Below are 20,803 nucleotides of genomic sequence, written 5' to 3'. Positions count from 1 at the left end.
TATATGAAGCTGAAATGCAAAATGTAATTTTTAAAGACAAAATGAATCTGTTATCATATTCAGCAAAGTGGTCACTACTCCAAAAAGAAAAAGCGGAACCTGTGTCTTTCTGGCGACCGTTCACTTCCGGCCATCTACGTCCGCCCCTTCGGTCACTCGTGTTTTGTGCTGGTGATCTTTCTGTCACAATATTTTTGTGATCAAACCCGCTCTCGCGTACTGGACGGTAGAGCGGACACGAACGCTCGGTCCCGTGCAGCGCGAACGCGCGCACAGCCCTGAACTTACGTGCACAACGGCCTCGAGAACGCGCCGTTAGCGTCTGTTAGCATATACCTGTTTACTGCAGTAAAACCACTCCTCATGGACTGACAACGGTGAGATTTTACCACCTCATTACTTCATAGGAACATTAGTATGAAATTAGCACGCAAATGTGTACAGTGCATGGAGGGAACACCCTTTTATTGGTGTGATAGTGACCAGTGAGGCTCTCTGTGTTTGTGTAGCTAATACATTAGCCTGAGTGAGGTAAACTCATTATAATAATGCAGGTATTCGTTACGGTGTTATTGCTAGGATTACATGTACCGGATATGAGCTTTAAATTCATTATAATGTTGTATTGTTTGACTTACGCGTAGGTAATGTGGTTTGTCTTTGTTTTGATATTGCTAATGCTAATGCTAGAGAAATTAACCCATATGAAGCTCTTGAGTAAAGTCATCAATAATTGCAAGGATAATAATGTACGAGGTGTTGTGTATTAGATATTTCTCAGTTACAGTGTGGTCAGTTTGCAGTGAAACTCCTCTCAGTATTACTAAAGGCACCTCATACTAGTATTTGACATCTCATCAGAAGTGCCACAAGAGTTATCATAAAGTATCATTGTTGTTTCACTCTGTTCTTCGAGTTGCTGATATGTTATTTTTGATAAAGAAGCTTTGTGTAGTCTTGGTAGTCTCGCTAACAAATAATCAAAGTACTAAAATAAAAACGATGTTTACCATGGTGTATATATCAAAGTATCATAGTATTACCACTTTTTTTTTTATAGGGCTGGTTATTGTTACACATTAAAGTACATAACAGGGTTTCCTCATAATATAACTAATGTTCAGTCACTGCTTCCTGTTGTTGCTTTATTGCATATTATAAAATACTTTATAAAAGTGGTTTTATCATTTTCTGTTTAGTGGATAATGGAGTGAATGGCATCGATTTATAAAAAACAAACAAAAAAAACATAAAAATTGCAATTGATACATAAAAAAAAAAGTTTTCCACGATAAGCTTGATTTTATTTATTTATTTTTTATTTCTCACAAATGTTTGGGTGATGCAACTCCCCTGATTTCATAATCAAGAAAAAAGCCTTATTAAAAGAATCAAAGCAGATTCTTGTGCAGTCACACCCCTGCAGACTCATGACTGTGTGTCAAGGTCAGTAAGTCTTTTAAAAGATCAAAGCGTTTGACCTTTTTATGACGAAGCAAGGTCATGTGCTCTGACTCACTCTTCAAGAACATAATATCTGAATTAATAAAAATAAATATTCTTTACCTTGAAGGTATTTTTTAAAACAAAGTAATGATTAAGAAGTATGTACGCTACCGCTCAAAAGTTTGTGTTTTTGAAAAGTCTCTTAAAGGGTTAGAGCTTCGTTCATCTTCAGAAAATAAATTAAGATATTTTGATGAAATCCGATGGCTCAGTGAGGTCACTATAGACAGCAATGGTACTTCCTCTCTCAAGATCAATAAAGGTACTAAAAACATATTTAAAACAGTTCATTTCAGTTTGGTGCTTCTACCTTAATATTATAAAGCGATGAGAATACTTTTTGTGTGCCAAAAAAACAAAATAACAACTTTTCAACAATATAGTGATGGCCGATTTCAAAACGCTGCTTCAGAGCTTTATGAATCGAATCAATGATTCGGAGTGCCAAAGTCGCGATTTCAATAGTTTAGCCATTTGACAGGAGATCCGAATTACTGATTTGATTCGTAAAGCTCCGAAGCATTGTTTTGAAATCGGCCATCACTATATTGTTGAAAAGTCATTATTTTGTTTTTTTTGATGCACAAAAAGTATGCTCGTCGCTTTTTAATATTAAAGGAACACTCCACTTTTTTTGAAAACAGGCTCATTTTCCAACTCCCCTACTGTTAAACAGTTGAGTTTTAACGAATCCATTCAGCCGATATCTGGGTCTGGCGGTACCACTTTTAGCATAGTTCATTGAATCTGATTAGACCGTTAGCATCTTGTTAAAAAAATGACCAAAGAGTTTCAATATTTTTCCTGTTTAAAACTTGTCTCTTCTGTAGTTACATCGTGTACTAAGACCGCTGGAAAATGAAAAGTTGCAATTTTCTAGGCCGATATGGCTAGGAACTGTACTCTCATTTCAGCGTAATAATCAAGGAACTTTGCTGCCGTACCATGAGTGCAGCAGACGCAATGATATTACGCAGCGGCTGTGACCCCCTGCTTGCATAGGAAGCGTGCCTTGCAAACATGGAAACATTTGTGAGAGGCACTGCGTAATACCTAGAAAATCGCAACTTTTCATTTTCTGTTGTCTTAGTACACGATGTAACTACAGAAGTGTCTAGTTTTAAATAGGAAAAATATCAAAACTCTTTGGTCATTTTTCAGATTCGATGAACTATGCTAAGCTATGCTAAAAGTGGTACCACCAGACCCGGAGATCGGCTGAATGGATTCAAAAACGGTTAAACTAGGGAAGTTGGAAAATGAGCCTATTTTCAAATAAAGTGGAGTGATCCTTTTAAGGTAGAACCACTGAACTCGCATGTACTGTTTCAAATGTGTTTTTAGTACCTTTTATAGATCTTGAGTTAGAATGGCTTTGCTGTCTATAGAGGTCTCACTGAGCCATCGGATTTAATCAAAATATCTTAATTTGTGTTCCGAAGATGAACAAAGGTCTTACAGTGTAGAACGACATGAGGGTGAGTAATAAATGACGACATTTGCATTTTTGGGTGAACTATCCCTTTAAGCCCAAAAATTCATTGCCAGTAAATTTGACGCTGCGTGTCTCCAGTGGCTGGTAGTGAGGGTGCTCCAGTCAGGATTTTTGGGGCTGATTACCAATTACTGGAAGCAGTAAGAATCAGAACTAGAAGCAGAAGCAATAGGATCACTGATACCGATCACTGATACTGATCACCTAAATAAATAATACTTTTCATAACAACAATGCATTTTAAGTGATGAGAAAGTATCATGAATTGAAAACTCTCTGTTTATTGGCAAGCAACGTGCAAAATATTCCTTTTGCTCTCTTAAAGGTGACTAGGAACAGCTTAGAGCTTAACAAATATAGCATTCCTGTGAAATAAACAATTATAAAAAAAAAAACAATGGTCTTTATCAACAGAAAGTAATTAAATGTAAAACTACTGCATAATCCTCACTGTATAAATTATATATTAATCCTTCTAAATCAATAGCAGTGAGTGATTTTTCTGTCTTTTGTTGTTTGATTAACATTAATGACAGATGACAGCAGGAATATTAGGCTGCTGTCACTTTGAGACCGAATGCACTGATCTAATATACTCATACACATGCAACTTTTTTCCCAACTGTTTGTTCATAAGACATAACCGACAGACCGGTGAATGTAGTGAAGTAATTTTTGCTGCGTGTAGAACAATTGTCTCATGAGTTTTGTCATCTGATCGATTCTTTTGATCACCTTTTATAGAGACCACCAATCAAACTATATAAAGCTATTATCAGACGATAACGATCACCATCAATCGGAGCACACTTATTTCCAAGAATTATAGTCACGGATGCTATTCCAATGTTGTAGAAAACGAATCAGTTTTCTTGCCACTTGCTGGTCACAACCTGCATCCTGTCGCCAACAGTCACTGTTTCTCGTGTTGCCAGAAGTTGCTAGCTCTATTGAAATGAATGGGATTATGTAGGGGTGTTGGATTCTAGGTTTTTCGACTACCGACTCGACTCCTACCATATGAGTTGATGGAACCAGTTGAAATATTCATGAAATATTTGTCAAATTTAACGTTGACATTACCTCGAAATGATGAGTCATAATCATTGTTAACTTGTTGTGCTACCTAAATTTACAGAGGTAAAAATCACAAGAAACAACCATGGTTAAATATTATGTCAGAATTAAATCAATGAGAAAGAAGCTATTCCTAATGAATTCATCTCATTATAATGGTCAGGTGATCATCTCTTGTTTAGGTGCAAAAAACTGCATGGACACAGGGTTGCTAGGTCTGCACAACAATACCTGCCCAATTGCTGGTTTTTCGCTGAAGTAAAGACAACTTCAACTGAACAGTTACGGCCCGTTCACACCAAGAATGTTAACGATAAAGATATAGTTCTAAAAATCGTATTAAATATAAAAGAATAACACGGTCCACCCCACACCAATAACGATAACGAAATAGGGAAACAATATCATTGGCATCACTTTAGGAACAATTTTTTTTCCAGCTGTTGAATGATAAAACATTATCGTTCCAATCAGAATCCATTCGAATTTAAGGGCTCACGCATTTAAAATGGCAGACGATATTGCGGTGAAGTTAACTGCAGAAGTTCAGAAAAAGCCACCACTGTTTGACAATTCAAACCCCCTTTCAAGGATCCTTTAAAGAAAATGGATATATGGAAAACAATCGGTCATACCCTCTGAATAAATGATAAGGAGTATTAACGACGAGATCATGATGTCAGGCTAGCAAACAGTGTAACATAAAAATTACCTCAGATATCCAGTACTGGTTTTGCTGTAAAGGTGTACTTGGTTGGATTATATCAATTACACTAGCTATTCACTCGAAACATAACATGCTGAGGACAGCTGCTGGTTAAAGCTGTGAAAAATGTAGCAAGAACAACGCAACAAGTGAGCTTAGAATAAATAGACTGTTATCATTCGTTGGTGTGGACGCAAATATAGTTATTGTTATAGTTATCTTTATAGTTATCATTCTTGATGTGAACGGGCCTTCAAAAAGACTAAAAATAATAAATACATACAATATGGTATATTTATTGATGTTATATGCTTGGTGTCTTTTTAATGATTTATTGTTGTTAGTGTAATGATTATGAACCCAAATTAGGTTCATATGGAAATCCTTATATTTATGCATTAATATAAACTACAAAGTATGTGTAATTACAAACTGAAGTCACTGTGACTGTCGCATGTTGCTTTTTTGCTGTGTGTTTCTGGAAGTTTTTTAATCCAAAATACAGTAAAAACAGTAATATTGTGAAATATTATCATAATTTCAAATAATTATTTTCTATTTAAATATATTTTAAAATGTCATTTATTCCTGTGATCAAAGCTGAATTTTCAGCATCATGGTTTTCTTATCGATGGTGACAAACTTTGTTGTTTCTCTTTTAGCATCGTCACAGGCTACACAGCTCTTTTGGTGAAGGGCTATGGCGCATCAGCACGGCTTGTCTGACCTCTCCCAGGATGCTCGATCACCTCGAGCCGCCTCACTCACGGATCACGACTCCGGAGTGGAAGATGGAGACGATGGCTCCCGCAGCCCTACCACAAACTCCACAATCTATGTTGCTTTCAAAGGGAACATGAATGATGAGGACTTTCAGGAGAAGCTGGATACCATCTTAAACAGGATGCCTGATATGCTCATACTAGGTCAAGATTTGATTTGAAATTTTGATTAATATATATATATAGAGAGAGAGAGATTCATGCTATCTTTGCTAAGTGTTTAGTTGGTTCCTTCTCATGAAATGGCTTGACAAACACATTTTTTTTTTCATGGGGTCTTTAAATGTTTTTTTCCCCATCTCCTTGGGCTTATATTTCTCCTGTACTCCACTCTGTCTAATGAAGGTACTAACAAGCTTGAACCCAAGCGTGTGGAGCCGTGGAACAGCGTGCGTGTCACTTTCAACATCCCCAGAGAGGCAGCCGAGCGACTGCGCCTCCTGGCCCAAAACAACCAACAACAGCTGCGGGAACTGGGTATCCTCTCTGTGCAGATTGAAGGTACAGATGTGTGAAATTCTGCTCAGGCCAATGTGTTTCCTTGTGACCTGATTTTGCCGCCTTTGACCTTTTTTGCACTTTGTATTTTTAATTACATATAAGTATGATGTTAGCCTTTGTTCTTCAATCAGCAAATGTGTTGATTGGTCTGATGGGTTCATACAGGTGAAGGTGCCATCAACGTTGCGGTTGGACAGAACCGAAGTCAAGAAGTAAGGGTTAATGGTCCCCTTGGTGCACCTGGTCAGATGAGAATGGATGTTGGCTTCTCTATGCAGCAGGGCCAGGGTAATTATTCACAAGTGCTAATCTTAACATGGTGTACTTTAGCTCAAGCCCTAATCAAACACACCTGAACAAACTAATCAATGTTCTCAGGATGACTTAAATTTCATTAGACAAATGTATGCTGAAGAAATGCTTGTTTTTCAGCTGGAATGCGAATGAATAACCCTTCGGTATCCATGATGCCCCCTGGGGCTAATATGGCACCACAGGGAATGGTACCAAATAGTGGTGGACAGATGCAGCCAAGAGCACCAAGACCACCTTCACAAACAGGTAATGATTTAAACATCCAAAAGCCATTTGTTAATTTAATGATATGACCCCTAATTTTATGCTCCATACTAGGGGTGTAAGAAATTGTATTTCACAACAATATATATCTTGATATGGCTTTTCTTTTTTCTTCTTTTCTTTTTTCTTTTTTGTTATTAAAAATAAGAAGTATATTACAAACAGTGTGACAAATACATTAGAGCAAAGATATTTTTCAGCTAAAGTAGGTTTATTTAACACGTAGGGCTGGGCGATATATCGAATGCTTTTGTCACGCGCATTTCGTCAGTAAAGCCGGTTCCCTGATTACCACTAAATCGCCATCACCTGCTTTCAAATGGAGCGGCATTTAATAGACAGAGCCGTAGATCACTGATAAATCACGCAATATCGCGTTCAATATCGATATGAATCGCCGTCGATATTGAACGCGATATTGCGTGGCTTATCAGTGAACTACGGCTCTGTCTAAATGCCGCTCCATTTGAAAGCAGGTGATGGCGATTTAGTGGTAATCAGGGAACCGGCTTTACTGACGAAATGCGTGACAAAAGCATTCGATATATCGCCCAGCCCTAACATGTAGTAAGAAATACTACAGAAATTGAACCAACTGCATGGAGTTCTTTTTCAAAGCTTATTGCTCTTAATAACTCTAATAACTCAACATCAAGCACATCCCACTTTTTATTTTCTCATTAATGCATGTTTCTTTGTGTTTACGTGTATAACTTTAAGTAGTACTGTGCTACACAAATGTATTTACATACAATAAAATAAACAATATAGTAAAATCTTGAACAATAGACACTGTGGTAATGATATATACCATCATACTGCCCAGCCCTACTCCATACTGCCCTACAAAGGAAAATGCAGTAGTTGTGTCACCACTGGAACTTAGGAAAAAATGTCTTCCAAGGCTCTACAGTGTGACCATTTGCGAAAATTATTGCGTGCGACTGTGAAAAATTATTTAAGAGCACCAGTGCAACTGACCTGATCAGGCCCGGTTCTGCTAGAGTGTGCACCCTCATCTGAAACTAATAATAGCATATTATTAGTGGGTTGCAAATGACCCAATGCGTATTTGTGTTTGCTTTCTGGAGAGTGTCAAAGGCTTCTATTTACAGCGTGTTTTGCCGCATTGAGCAATGTAGCCAATCAAATGTAGCATATCTGTTGACTTCTTGATCGCAATGGCCAATCATATTCCACCAGAATGGTTAGTGTTCTGGAGCCTTCAAAAAAATTCTGGACAAGCGAGCCTTGCTCTTATTTTGTGTCTACATACAGTATAATGTTTTTTTTTTAAGCAGAATTTTCAAGTTTTAGTACATGTTTTTTTTAGATTTGTGCTTCACATGATCTTTGTCACTCACTTCACATTGATATCAGGCATACTGAAGAAAATGAAGCAACTGTTTTATTTTTATGCTACCTAATTTAATTATATAATTTTAAAAAAAGTTTTTCTTTAACTTAACTGACACTTAACTGAAGTTTAAAGCCATAGTGCAACTGTTGATTTACAGGTGAGTAGGCACTCCTCTGTTGTCAGATAACCTAAGACCAATATTAATCAAATTAAAAAGCAAAAGTAAAAGGTGATTTGTGGGTAAGAGTCCTATGCAAAGCAAAAGGTTTGTTATTATTAACAGGTATATAGTTCTCATTTTATCTTTCAATATTTTTCACTTTCTTTTTCAGACCCAATGGATCCCATGCTGGCCTTACAGCAACAGCAACAACAACTCCAGCATACTCAAGTGGGACATGGTCCAATCAGCAACTTAGGCCCCCAGGGACATCACATACAAGCCATGCAGGCAAATCGACAGTTAAATCCAGCAGCCCTACAGCAACTTCAGCAACAACAACAGCAGCACCAGCAACAGCAGGTTCAGCTGGCTCAACTAAGTGGTGCACGTGGTCCTTTCAACCCCTCTAACCAGATGCCTGTACCTCCTGGCTGGAACCAGTTGCCCTCTGGTGTTCTCCAACCACCACCTGTCCAGGGTCCTATGGGACCAGGTTGGAGAAAAGCCCCCCCACAGCCACAAATGGGGCAGCGTCAACCCTCTTTGGCATCGGTTCAGACGCCCAATCATCCACCACCACCATATCCATTTGGAAGCCAGCAGGCTGGCCAGGTTTTTAATACAATGACACCGCTTCAGATGCAACAACAGCAGCAGCAGCAGACAGGGGCAAACCAGTTTGCAACCCCTCAGCCCAAAGGCCCTCAAGGAGCACCAGGTGTAGTTGTCTCAAGAGCACCTCCTCCTCTGCCTCCATCCTCTGCCACGCAAGGCAATCTTGCAGCTAAGTCCCCTGGTTCCTCGTCATCTCCTTTCCAACAGGGCTCACCTGGAACTCCTCCAATGATGGGACAGGGACAAGGGCAACTTGGTCCACGTCCCACAACCCCCCAGGGGTTCCCACAGGGTGTTGGATCTCCAGGTAGAGCTGTGATGGGCCAGCAAGGAAACCTTCAGCCAGGCTTTATGGGCATTCCACAACATGGACAGGTCCCTCAAGGTGGTATGGGAGGTATGCTTTTAGCTGTTTAATGTAAAAGTGATATATTATTTATTTGGCTGCCTGTATTTATTTTTATTTTTATTTATTTATTTTTTTTGCAGGTATGCCCAAAAGAATGCCAATGGGGTTCCCAAATGCTCCTGTTAATCATAACTTTGCACAAGGACAGGTTACTACCACTGGAGCAGGTAGTACACCCCAATTACAAAATAATCAGAGCATTTCGAGCACTGGTAAGATGTGCACAAGTGGATTGTTTTAATTTGCCTTTGTTCTGTTGATATTTGAAGTTATGTCCACTTTATATGCAACTTTAATTCATTTTAAACACCTCTGAAAATCTTACTATAGGTGTCCAGTCTTCAGCTTCAGCGCCAAACCACATGCAGTCAAATCCTCTTCAAGGTGCTGGAATGATCCAACACACTAGCATGCCAGCCCAACCCCCAGGCACCACCTCAGGTGGTAGTATGGGACAACCTCAGCAAGGTCTTCAGACTCAAATGATGGGTGTACCGCAGACCCAACATCAAACACAGGTTGTAGTTTCCTCACAAAGTCAAATGGTACAAAGCCAAACAGGGGGCCAGACTGTCCTGTCCAGGCCAGTGAATACCGGGCAACGAGGAATGACCCCTCCTAAGCAAATGATGCCACCACAGGGTCAAGGGATCATGCAAAACCAACACAGTGGAGGACAGGGACATCAGGCATTATTGCTTCAGCAGCAGCAGCAACAACAACAACAACAGCAGCAGCAGCAACAACAACAACAACAACAGCAACAGCAACAGCAACAGCAACAACAACAGCAACAACAACAACAGCAAAATGCTATGATGGAACACATTGTAGCTAGTCAGATACAGAGTAATAAGCAGGCTTTTGGCCCAAAAGGTCAACCTGGGGTTATGCCAGGCCAGATGATGAGAGGTCCTTCACCCAACATTCAAAGTAATTTGCCACAGTTTCAATCTCAGATGGGCCAGCAACAGATGACTCCGCAACAGCATCAGCAACAACAACAACAATTGGCTCATTTGCAACAACAGCAGCAATTACAGCAACAGCAGCTACAGCAACAACAATTACAACAGCAGCAACTACAACTGCAGCACCAACAGCCACAACAGTCACAAATGCAACAACAGCAGCTTCAGCAGCAACCCCAAATACAGCAGCAACCCCATCAGCAAATGGTACAACAACAGTCTCAACAAATTCCAATAAATGGCAACCCCAACCAAGCACTGGGAATTCATGGACCTCAAATGCGACTTCCAGGAAATCACCATTTAGTACAACAACAGCTTCAGCAAAAGCAACAGCAACAGCAGGTGATGCTGCAGCAGCAACAGGCTGGTCAGCAACATCAGCATCAACTTGGAGATAGTAGTGGAAATGCTGATATCGGCCAACAGATGGTTCCAGACCTGCAGAATCAGCAACAACAGCAGGGTATGTTGGGGGGTCCTCAACATTTACAGGTTGGCAATGGTCATTTTCCTGGTCATCCAATGTCCTTCAATCCTCAGTTTGCTGGTCAGATGCCAATAGGAGGCCCATGTGGGCAAGCAGGTGGATTTCCAGTAAACAAGGATGTGACATTAACCAGTCCCTTGTTAGTAAATCTTCTCCAAAGTGATATTTCTGCCAGCCAGTTTGGTCCTGGTGGGAAGCAAGGAACAGGTGGGGTTGCTGCTAACCAGGCTAAACCTAAAAAGAAAAAACCTCCTCGTAAGAAAAAACCAAAAGCAGGAGAAGGACAACAGTCTGCTGATGGTCTGTGGTAAGTGCTTTTTATTCTTTGATTTTTACACTGAAGCAGAGGAAATGACTGTTGCACTGTTGTAGATAACTACAAAGTTCATCTATCTCTGTCTTAGTAGTCTGGATTCAGTACCCCATGGAATGGAGGAAGTAGAGATGCAAGGGCTGGGTAGTGATCAAGGGACTGGCCTTGACTCTAACGCCAAACATTCTGAATTCGCAAATAGACCAGGTAAATGATTGAATCTCTCTTGTTTGATGATCGATTGTTTTTACATAATTGTTTTTATTTACTTACTTTTTACTTTATTTCTTTAGGTCTGCCTGGTCAGTCTGGAGATCAAAGGGTATTACAGCAAATGCCAATGCAGTTTATGCCCCCGCAACAGCAGCAACAAATGCAGCAAATGCAACAACAGCAGCAAATGCAACAGCAGCAGCAGTTACAACAACAGCAGCAACAGATGCAACAGATGCAGCAGCAGCAGATGCAGCAGCAGCAGATGCAACAACAGCATCAACAAATTCAACAGCAGCAAATGCAACAGCAGCAAATGCAGGGTATGCAGGGTCCTCAAGGTCAAGCTGGAACATCACAAGGAAACCATCATGTCCAGACCCAGATTCATTCACAACAGTCAATGCAGATGCAGCAACAACAACAGCAGCCACCACAACACCTCCAACAACAACAACTGCAGTCACAGCCACAACAGCAACAACAACAGACACAGCAGCAACAACATCAGCAGCAACAACAACAAATGATGATGATGCTTAAAATGCAACAAGAAGCTAAGAATCGAATGCCACTACAGCAAGGTGGTCACATTCCTAAGGGTTTAGTCAATCCTAATGATCCATCTCAGAGAATGCCTGTATCACAGCCAGGCAACATGCCTGTAATGATTGATCTTCAAGGGCATGGAGGTGTTCCACCTTCTCCCGATAAAGCCAGAGGCATGCCACTCATGGTGAATCCATCTCTCGCTGGACCAGCGAGAAGGACACCCCTTTCAGAGGTTGGACAACCAACACCACCAGAGGAAACCCCTGGAAACCATAGCTTGCAGGATCGGGGACCCCTTGAAATTGGTCAACAGTCTGGAAATGGAAATCAACCAATGATTCCCAACCAAGGTCCTAATACTCATTTAATGAAATCTGTGCCTTTATCAGTGCCCCACCAGCCAGGAGCAAGTCCCCAACAGCAGTCTCAGCAAGTGGCAGCAATGGCTGGCTCACATAATATTCACTTTCCCAGTGCTCCTGCAACTTCCCAAAGTTCCCGCCCTAAAACCCCTAACCGAGCCAGTCCCCGACCATATCACCACCCTTTAACTCCAACCAACCGTCCACCTAGTACTGAACCCTCTGAAATAAATCTGTCCCCTGAGAGACTGAATGCCTCTATTGCTGGTCTTTTCCCTCCAAAAATTAACATTCCTCTGCCACCGCGACAGCCAAACCTTAATCGAGGCTTTGATCAGCAAGGTCTTAACCCAACCACCCTTAAAGCAATTGGCCAGGCTCCACCAAGCTTAGCAACTCTTCCTGTCAACAATAATACCAGTGGCAACAATAATGGCCCACAGTCTTATCCATCAGGTGGTGGCATAGTAAGCTCAGGAGGAAAACAAGACAAACAGACTGGTGTTGGGCAAGCTAAAAGGGCTAGTCCCAGTAATAGTCGACGATCCAGCCCTGCTTCAAATAAAAAAGCAGCCACTCCAAGCCCAGGAAGACAGAAGGGTGCCAAAACTTCACTGACATCACCTCCACATCATCAGCAGATCATGGTTAGTCCACAGAACATTATGGTTAGTCCCAACTCAGTGCTCCCAGCTACCTCTGCATCTTTGCCATCAGCAGGATCTGGAGAATCACAACAGAGTTTAAATTCTGTGCAAACCCTACCAGGCAGTGCTGATACAGTTAGAGATGGCCATGTACTGGCTACACAACCAGAGCAGCATCAGCCAGTTCAGTTAAGAGAGCAGTCTGCACCTAAAATGGCAAGCCCTCGGGTGCCATCTCAGGAACCCAAACGGCAAGACCCTAACAATTTGGTTGAACAGCGTGCTGAAGATAAACAACAACCTCGGACAACACCACAACATGACCTTGGCTCTGCTGCATCACCAGCATTTAGAGATGCTCCAACATCTCTGAATCAACTATTGGACAATACAGGTACCCCATCTTTGTCAATGAAATCTCAAAATATTCCTCAAGTGGGTGGAGAGCCTGTGCAGAAATTGAGCCCTCATGCGCCACTAGCTCAGGAGAACCAATCCAATCCTGTTGTCTCACAGAGCACAAATATTGGCACCTCATTGTCTACAAGTGAATCTGATCAAAAACCTAAATCTGCTTCAGTATCAAGTCCAAATTTTGTTCCCAGTAGCAATGCAAACCTGCAGTCTGTCAGTGCTGTATCAAGTGTTAGTTCAAACCAAGCTGTGCTGTTAAGCCTCACTTCAATTCCCAACCCTTCAGTAAGTACGAATCACAATCTAATACCCATCTCAAATGCATCTCAAACTGTCTTGCAAAGGCCTATCTCATCAGCAGCAACTCCACAAAACCAGATCACAGTCTTTGTAACCTCCAATCCCATTAGCTCTGCTACCAACACTGCTTCTGTAGTTCCTCCAGCTATTGTTTCCAAGGTACTGGCAGTTCCCAATAAAAACATAAGATCTCCAGATGTTCGTCAACAAAATCCTACTCAAACACGTCCACAGTTCATCACTGGACCTGTGTATTCAATATTTCAAGCTACGTCTGTACCATCAAGCACTAATGTAATGTCTCAGCCTGTCACAATGGTTGGTCCCATAGTCTCTGCCAATATCCAGCTTACTCCTACCTCAGTGTCAACTACATCACACTCTGCACCAGCGTCAACACCTATTCCGACAAACACAACTGCCGTCAGCATAGCTGCTACTCAGCAGAGCCGCACTGTCATTGGGCAGCTTCAAGTTCAAGTACCTGCAAGCCAGGCATCCCCTGTTAGTGTAGTACCACCATCTCAACAGCCAAGTCCTGGAGTTCCAAAACAGGAGAGTGTCTCTGATGCTAGTGGCTCAAAACCTAGTCCTGTTGGGCAGTCATCCTTACATTCTGGCATTTCCTCACCCTTTCAACAGCGTTTAGCCTCTCCACCTGCTTGCTCTAGCCCAGGGGCTACAGCTGTTGCTCGCAGAAGTCCCCTGTCTTCAACAACAATGTTAGCCAAAAACAGTTCAGTCCAGACTGTTGTAAGCAAAAATACTATTCTCACCATCTCTTCAAGCAGTGACAATGATAAAAAAGAGCGAACCCCTGTCACTCAGATAGGAAAAACTACGGATGTTGCCACAACTCATGCTTCTTGTGTGGTTACATCCGAAACGGTATCTGCACTCCAGCCTTCTGCTCCAGTGACTGTTCCAGCTGCTCAAATAGCTCAGCAGTCTCCACTTCCTCCAAAAGTGTCTTCTCCTGAACCTGTGCCCTCTCATTCTCCAGTCCTTACTTCTACACCAACGTCTAATATGCCCCCCCCAACCTCTACATCTGGAATGCTTCACCTGTCTAGTCCTGTTACTAATTCTTCGCCACCCTCTAGTTCGCCTGCAATTTCAGTTGCTGCATCTGCTGCTGCTGCTCCAGGACCTTCCACTACAACATCTGGCTCCTCCACAGCAACATCCCCACAACTCTCTGGGGAACATCAGCCTTCTTCACTGGTGGAGACTAGTGTACCTGACTCCGCTGAAACAAAAGAAGCAATTGTTGATGCTTCTAGCATCTCAGGTAACTGCTTGACGTTAATGAAGGTAAATACATTAGTTGTCTAGTCAAAAATGAATGATTTTTTAATTCTTAGTTGTTCTTTATTTTATTTAACGTAAAATATACAGCTCATCCTGAAGCTGCACAAGAAGACCAAGCTTCATGTGACCAAGCTGGTAAACACTTTTTTTTTTTAATAACTTTTTACCCATGCAAATAAGTCAGGTAAATGGCAGTAATATGTGAACTACCTTAAGCCCAAAGTATACTTTGGTTTTTAAGCATTCGATTAGCTTATGTATACGGCTGAATGCATATGGTGCTTTCAGGTCATGTAGGAAAATTCATATTTATGAGCTGAACGCACATTAATGCCACCACAATGTTGTAAATATGAGTCTGAAGCTCGGGATTTTCTTTAAGCCCCGATCTGTACGAGTTGGGGGTGTGTCAGTGAGAAACATGGCAGAATACAATACTATAGGTATTTAACAGTGACATCATCAGGCTTTTCTATTTACAACGAAGTAAGCTAATTGCCTGCACAAAATATGACAGCATTAGAATATAACAATATATGTAATGATAAAGTTTACAGTGGCTTCATAAATTAATTAAAATATAAAAAGCAAAACGCACATGATGCACGTTCTTTGTATTTCATTTTCTAGAAGTAGAAGTGCTGTATTTTTGTGTAATTAATTAAGAGAAGGTACACCGTCATCTGTACTGTTGTCATAAAAACACTTTCCAGGACTACTTGAACATATCAATAGTCTTTCAGAGTACACGCCATCTGATGGTGTGCGCAAAAACACACTCAACACATGCACACTAGAAAGTTTTATCTTTGTCCAGTGTCTGCGCTCTTTCTCTCCAGAAGTTCACATGTGTGCTTACAGAGCATGTGCAGTTTGGGTGCACGTACTAGGCTGATGATTTCTGTCATGTGCACTGTATACATAATCTAGCATACACATTAAAAACTGAAGTATACTTTGGGCTTTAGCGTATGCTAATCTAATTCAAGATTGGCTGTTTCTCAATATGCTTTCTTCAGCGATCTTGCGTCCATGTGTTCTTGCTCTACGTCATCATCAACCGTCGAAGTTCGTTCCAATACTCAAGAACGGAGGATGCATGAAAGTACCCGGATGTGTTCTTGATATCGAGGATGCAATTAATGCAAACTTGAGGGAATCGAACCATTAAAAATCCCAGAAGACGCTGCGGCGGTCGACGTACAGAAGCCTGTAAGCTTTAAATTCTTGTGAGATTCCAGCTACAAGCTTGCAAATACGTGACGGCTCGTGAAAGTAAACCGTTTGTTTTGCTTAATTTTATTAAAATGATAACCTGAAGAAAGCCTGCAGTATTTTTATTGGCATATAAAAAATAATCTTAACATTGACAAAGCATAACAGCCAAAGGCTACTCATTGTCATAAATACACACGGTGAAATAAAAAGAAAAAACTATATGAAAACAATGTCTATAATAATATGAAAGACATTTTTAATAGGTGATGACATTGTTTGTGTTATGTTTGTATTTATTGTGCATTAGCCACTTATAATATGCTGGGACGGTCAGTTGAGCAACAAGATCGCAGCACATCTTAATTCTCAAATGATGCGTTCTGTGTCTTCGCGTCCTTCAGAGTTCGTTCTTTCAAGGTTGCCTGGCAAGACCGGACTCCACGAAAACGCAAGTCCGTTCTCTGCGTTCTTGGAATTGAGAAACAGCCATTATGTAATCAAGAATTGATCCAATTTGGATCCAATCCAAAATCATCTCTCTTGTGGTCTGAACCCACTCATTTTGCTCAGCTTTATACCAGCTTGACTCAGACCAACTCCCAGGAATGTAGCCTAAAGCTGACAAATAGAAAATACAATTCACAATCAGTGTTTGACACAAAACTAATTTCAGTTGTCTCTATTTACAGGACAAGGGGTTACCACTGCAGCAGAACAAGGGTAAGGCAATATGTAATTCTGTTTCTTCATCAATACGATATAAACATGTTCAGCATCATGTGTGAAGTCTGTCTGACCTCTTGCAATGTCTTTTTATTTTAATTGTCTTTTGTAATTATTCTTTACCTGAATTTTAAAATTAATATGCTTTTATCCTTTTGTTGATTCAGTGTTTCAATCAAAAAGAGTAATTTTATTGGTTAACCTGAATGAGCTCACCTCATGACACTAATAATCATGGAATGATTCATGAAATCATTCTTTTTCCTTGATCTTTACTCAAATATGGGGAAGGAGAAAAAATGTTGTTCAGCATCAAAGCAGTTTACCGCTGTTTTTCCACTTCTATAACAGATGGGCAAAGAAAAGAAAGACGCCCGTCAACTTAGCCCCAAGGTATGTATATACCAGACCTGTAGATTCCCTGCACGGGGCAGCGTGGCCATTTCAGTAAATATGGTCATGAACAGGACGGACGTTATCTGTGGTAGATGAGGAAAAACAGCAAGTATGAAGTATGAATTCCTCAGTTGTATAGAGGACAGATGTGGTAATTTTCTTCAGTGTTAAGACCATTGAGAACAGTTGATTTCCAAACCCAAAGAAAACTTGAGTGTATATAGCATACAAACTGACTGTATGACTGCAAACTTACCGTACTCTGTGAACGTTTCCATTAACTTCTTGACCCCATTGCTTACCTCTTCCTTCTCCAGGGATACAAGAGCCACCACTGAGAAAGCAAAAGGTCCCAGTCGACGAAGCTCACGAACAGACAAGGAGCCTGAGGAGGAAGCATCCGACAATGGGCAGAGAAAAAGAGCTGCTAGGCCCGGGTCAGCCTCATCTAACATAGGAAAAGGTACAGGTTACCATTCTAGTCAACTAAATGGATGTCAGGCACAAATATTTGCTCTGCAAATTAGGGGTTGCCACGACTACTCATTTCTCCTAGTCGGTTACTTGTCAAAACAATACCTGAGTTACTTGAGTGCTTGTGGTTTACAGTTAAAAAAAAAATACATTAAAAAAAAGTGCTAACAAGTCTCTTACAACTATTGTAAAAAAAAAAAAAAAAAAAAAAATTAAAATAACAGGTTTCATTTTGTGTTTAACAGGCAAAATAACACATTGTAAATTGACTCAACATTATAACCTTAACATCCGCGTCATTTGATGTCGAACAATATTTGCATACATTGATTAAATTCATTTTAACAGTTAGCTTTAGGGGTATTATACAACATTAGCCAGTATCAAAAATAATGGATTTGTACTCACACCACTTAGTTCATAACTCAACCACTTCAAAATCGTTTATAATAGAATATGACAGAATTTACTGTATGTAGGCTATTCTCTGTCATCATCCTCCTGCCTCATATTCTCTTTGGTCACGGTCATGGCTCGGGGGTTTGCGTTAAAACAATCATGATGCAAAGAATGCAGTATGGTTATTGTGTGTTCGAGTACTCGATGGCTCCCAAAAGCGCCGACTAGTGGTTGAAGCAGTCGACTAGTCTATGCAAGCCCTACTCCAAATACATGATTCTTTTATATAAAATAGTTGCAAAATATATATCTAGATATAGAAACTTGATAATTGATAATAATAGATAAAATTGCTCCAATAATAGATGTTCCATTCTGTAATGTTTAAAAGGCATAGTTCACCCAAAAATGACAATTATCACATAATTTCCTCACACCCAAACATCCTAAGTGTATATGACTTTCTTCTTTCAGCAAAACACAATCTGAGTTATATTAAATAATATCCTGGCTCTTCCCAGCTTTGTAATGGGAGTTTTTGAAGCTCTAAAAAGCGCATCCATCCATCATAAAAGTAATCCATATGGCTCCAGGGGGTTAATAAATGCCTTCTGAAGCAATGTGTTTTTATAAGGAAAATAAAACTTTATTAATTAGAAATTAAATATAAAAATATAACTTTAGAAACTATAATCGCTGGCTTCCGGTAAAGGCTGATGTATTGACGAACGCAAAAGATAGAGCAAAACAAAACACTGATCATAAATTAGAAATTTAAAACGAGAATTTTTAAAGACAAATGTTGGAGGATTTTGATATAAGAGGAGCTTGAGTTTGTTGCACAGCCCTATTTGTCCGAACCGCGAGAGGCATCTACTCCCACAAGCTTACGCTACTCCTACATCCTATGTCATGTGTCGGGTCAGAGGTCACTCTTCCACTGGAACTCGACTTGCCTACGGCTGTTGCCAGGAGCCAGTGATTATAGTTTATAAAGTTATTAATATTGATATTTTTCTTACAAAAACCTATCACTTTGCTTCAAGAGGCCTTTTATTAACCCCCTGAAGTGGATTACTGTTATGATGGACGGATGCACTTTTTTGGGGCAAAATCTCGGGTACCATTCACTCCCATTATAAAGCTTGGAAGAGCCAGGATAATTTTTTAATATAACTCTGATTGTGTTTGGCTGAAAGGAGAAAATCATATACACGTAGGATGGCTTGAGGGTGAGTAAATTTATGGGATCATTTTTGGGTGAACTATTCTTGCACAAGATGTTTTGGCTAGGATCTGTTAAAAGCAGAGAAAATCCACTGTAAATCACAAGACAGTTTACCATAAATGCTGGTTGAAATGTCTAATCTACCTTTTCTTTCCCCTGTCTTTCAAGAATCAAACACTGGAGCCAGTCCCACCCAGGCAAAACGAAGGAAGTCAAAGTAATCATGAAAACCTGTGAATTGTACATTATTTTTTTGTTCTCTGAACTTGTTTTATCTGCTGTTTTTCCTTTTGTTCTGAGCAAGATAACCATGTACAGAAAGTCGTTTTCTTTCTTTCTTTTTTTTTAAATCATGAAACTGTATTTTGTCCCTGGCTACTAGATTGAGATGTTTAGAATTGTGTATGATGTGTTTGTATGTCTTGTTTTGGTGTGACTTTTTTATTATTATTAATATTGATCAATTCTAGAGTAATCGTGTGATGCAGACTAAGAATAGTATCGTGTCTGTTGTATCACAATATAATAATGTGACAGAATCAGAATTTTTACTTGCCGACCATGATGTATATCATGAATTAACTGCATTTCAATACTGTCAGCACCCATGTTCACCCATTTAGCCCCCAGATCACATGCATTAAACTATTTTTACTAGTGTACATCTGACTTGTTTTTTTTTTTTGTTTTGTTTTTTTGTCACTAAAACATGCAAATAGAAGCTCCGTCTCAAATTGTTGTTTTTAATACAAAAGTACCGTTTTATTTTTTTTTTTTTGTAATTTAACTAGAAATATCAGCCAAATTAAATTAGAACAGATTTAAAGACAAGACTGGAAAAATTCTAAATTGAATGCTAACATGGATACTGTGCAGTATATACTGATTAGTTGTGTCATTGATATACCCTGGGCTTTAATATGCGTTTCACCACAAAAATGAAACATTAAGGCTTGGCTGGGTTATTAGCCCCTGCTGGTAGATGTCAAAACCACAACATTTTTCTGAAAAAATAAAGTTTCTGTATTGAGAAGTAACCATGTGATCTGACATTTTTATATTATTTATACAGTATAGAGGACATGAATTGGAAATAACTGACGTATCTGTAAAGTGATATCAAATTCTGAAATGCATAAGTACACTCAGAGATGGGCAGTATTTCAAATACATATACTAATTTTTATTTAAATACATTTAAGCTTAGTATTTTGTATTTTCAAAATACATAAAATACTTTTTACCAGTCAGCCTCTCTATTAGGCAGCTGATTTCAACTAGTTCCTTTTTCATGCATGTGAGCTGAAGCAGTATGAGTGCATCTACAACTGAGTGAACAAGTGATCTGGATTCCTGTAAGGAAACAAGGAATAATGCTGTCTTTGCATTCAAGTGCTTTGGTGTCAGAAAGAATAGGAATTATGGAGGACACAGGATTTCTTGGGGAAATCTTGTTAAAGCCAAAATGTATTGAAGATATTTAATTTGGAATAAAATGTAGTGTTCCATTCATTGACAATCATATAAACATTCACAGCCCTGGACATAAGAGGTAGCCAGTCGGTATTGATTTTATTAGGGGTTCAAACACGAAGTGCT

At 39.8% G+C, this 20,803-nt stretch overlaps 1 protein-coding gene across 4 annotated transcripts; it reads left to right on the top strand.

Moving 5' to 3' along the window:
* The first annotated feature begins 130 nt into the window (after positions 1 to 130).
* Positions 131 to 19,554, top strand: ncoa6 (nuclear receptor coactivator 6). Of its 4 annotated transcripts, none has more exons than XM_067370704.1 (15): positions 131 to 377; positions 5,447 to 5,710; positions 5,912 to 6,067; positions 6,233 to 6,355; positions 6,500 to 6,628; positions 8,339 to 9,181; positions 9,274 to 9,360; positions 9,524 to 10,961; positions 11,059 to 11,174; positions 11,261 to 14,746; positions 14,854 to 14,901; positions 16,674 to 16,704; positions 17,059 to 17,100; positions 17,421 to 17,566; positions 19,373 to 19,554. In XM_067370704.1, the coding sequence occupies exons 2-15, from the start codon at positions 5,485 to 5,487 to the stop codon at positions 19,423 to 19,425; spliced, it is 6,924 nt and encodes a 2,307-aa protein (XP_067226805.1). In that variant the 5' UTR covers positions 131 to 377; positions 5,447 to 5,484; the 3' UTR covers positions 19,426 to 19,554. The 4 variants fall into 4 exon arrangements, with proteins under 4 accessions (XP_067226805.1, XP_067226802.1, XP_067226801.1 ...); XM_067370701.1 differs by having other exon boundaries at positions 9,274 to 9,405; positions 11,062 to 11,174; XM_067370700.1 differs by having other exon boundaries at positions 9,274 to 9,405.
* Positions 19,555 to 20,803: the final 1,249 nt, after the last annotated feature.

Source organism: Chanodichthys erythropterus, chromosome 20 (genome assembly GCF_024489055.1).
Source record: "Chanodichthys erythropterus isolate Z2021 chromosome 20, ASM2448905v1, whole genome shotgun sequence".
NCBI classification, from domain to species: Eukaryota; Metazoa; Chordata; class Actinopteri; order Cypriniformes; family Xenocyprididae; genus Chanodichthys; species Chanodichthys erythropterus.
The sequence above is the reverse complement of the archived record's forward strand: the minus strand, read 5'-3'. Positions and strand labels throughout refer to the sequence as shown.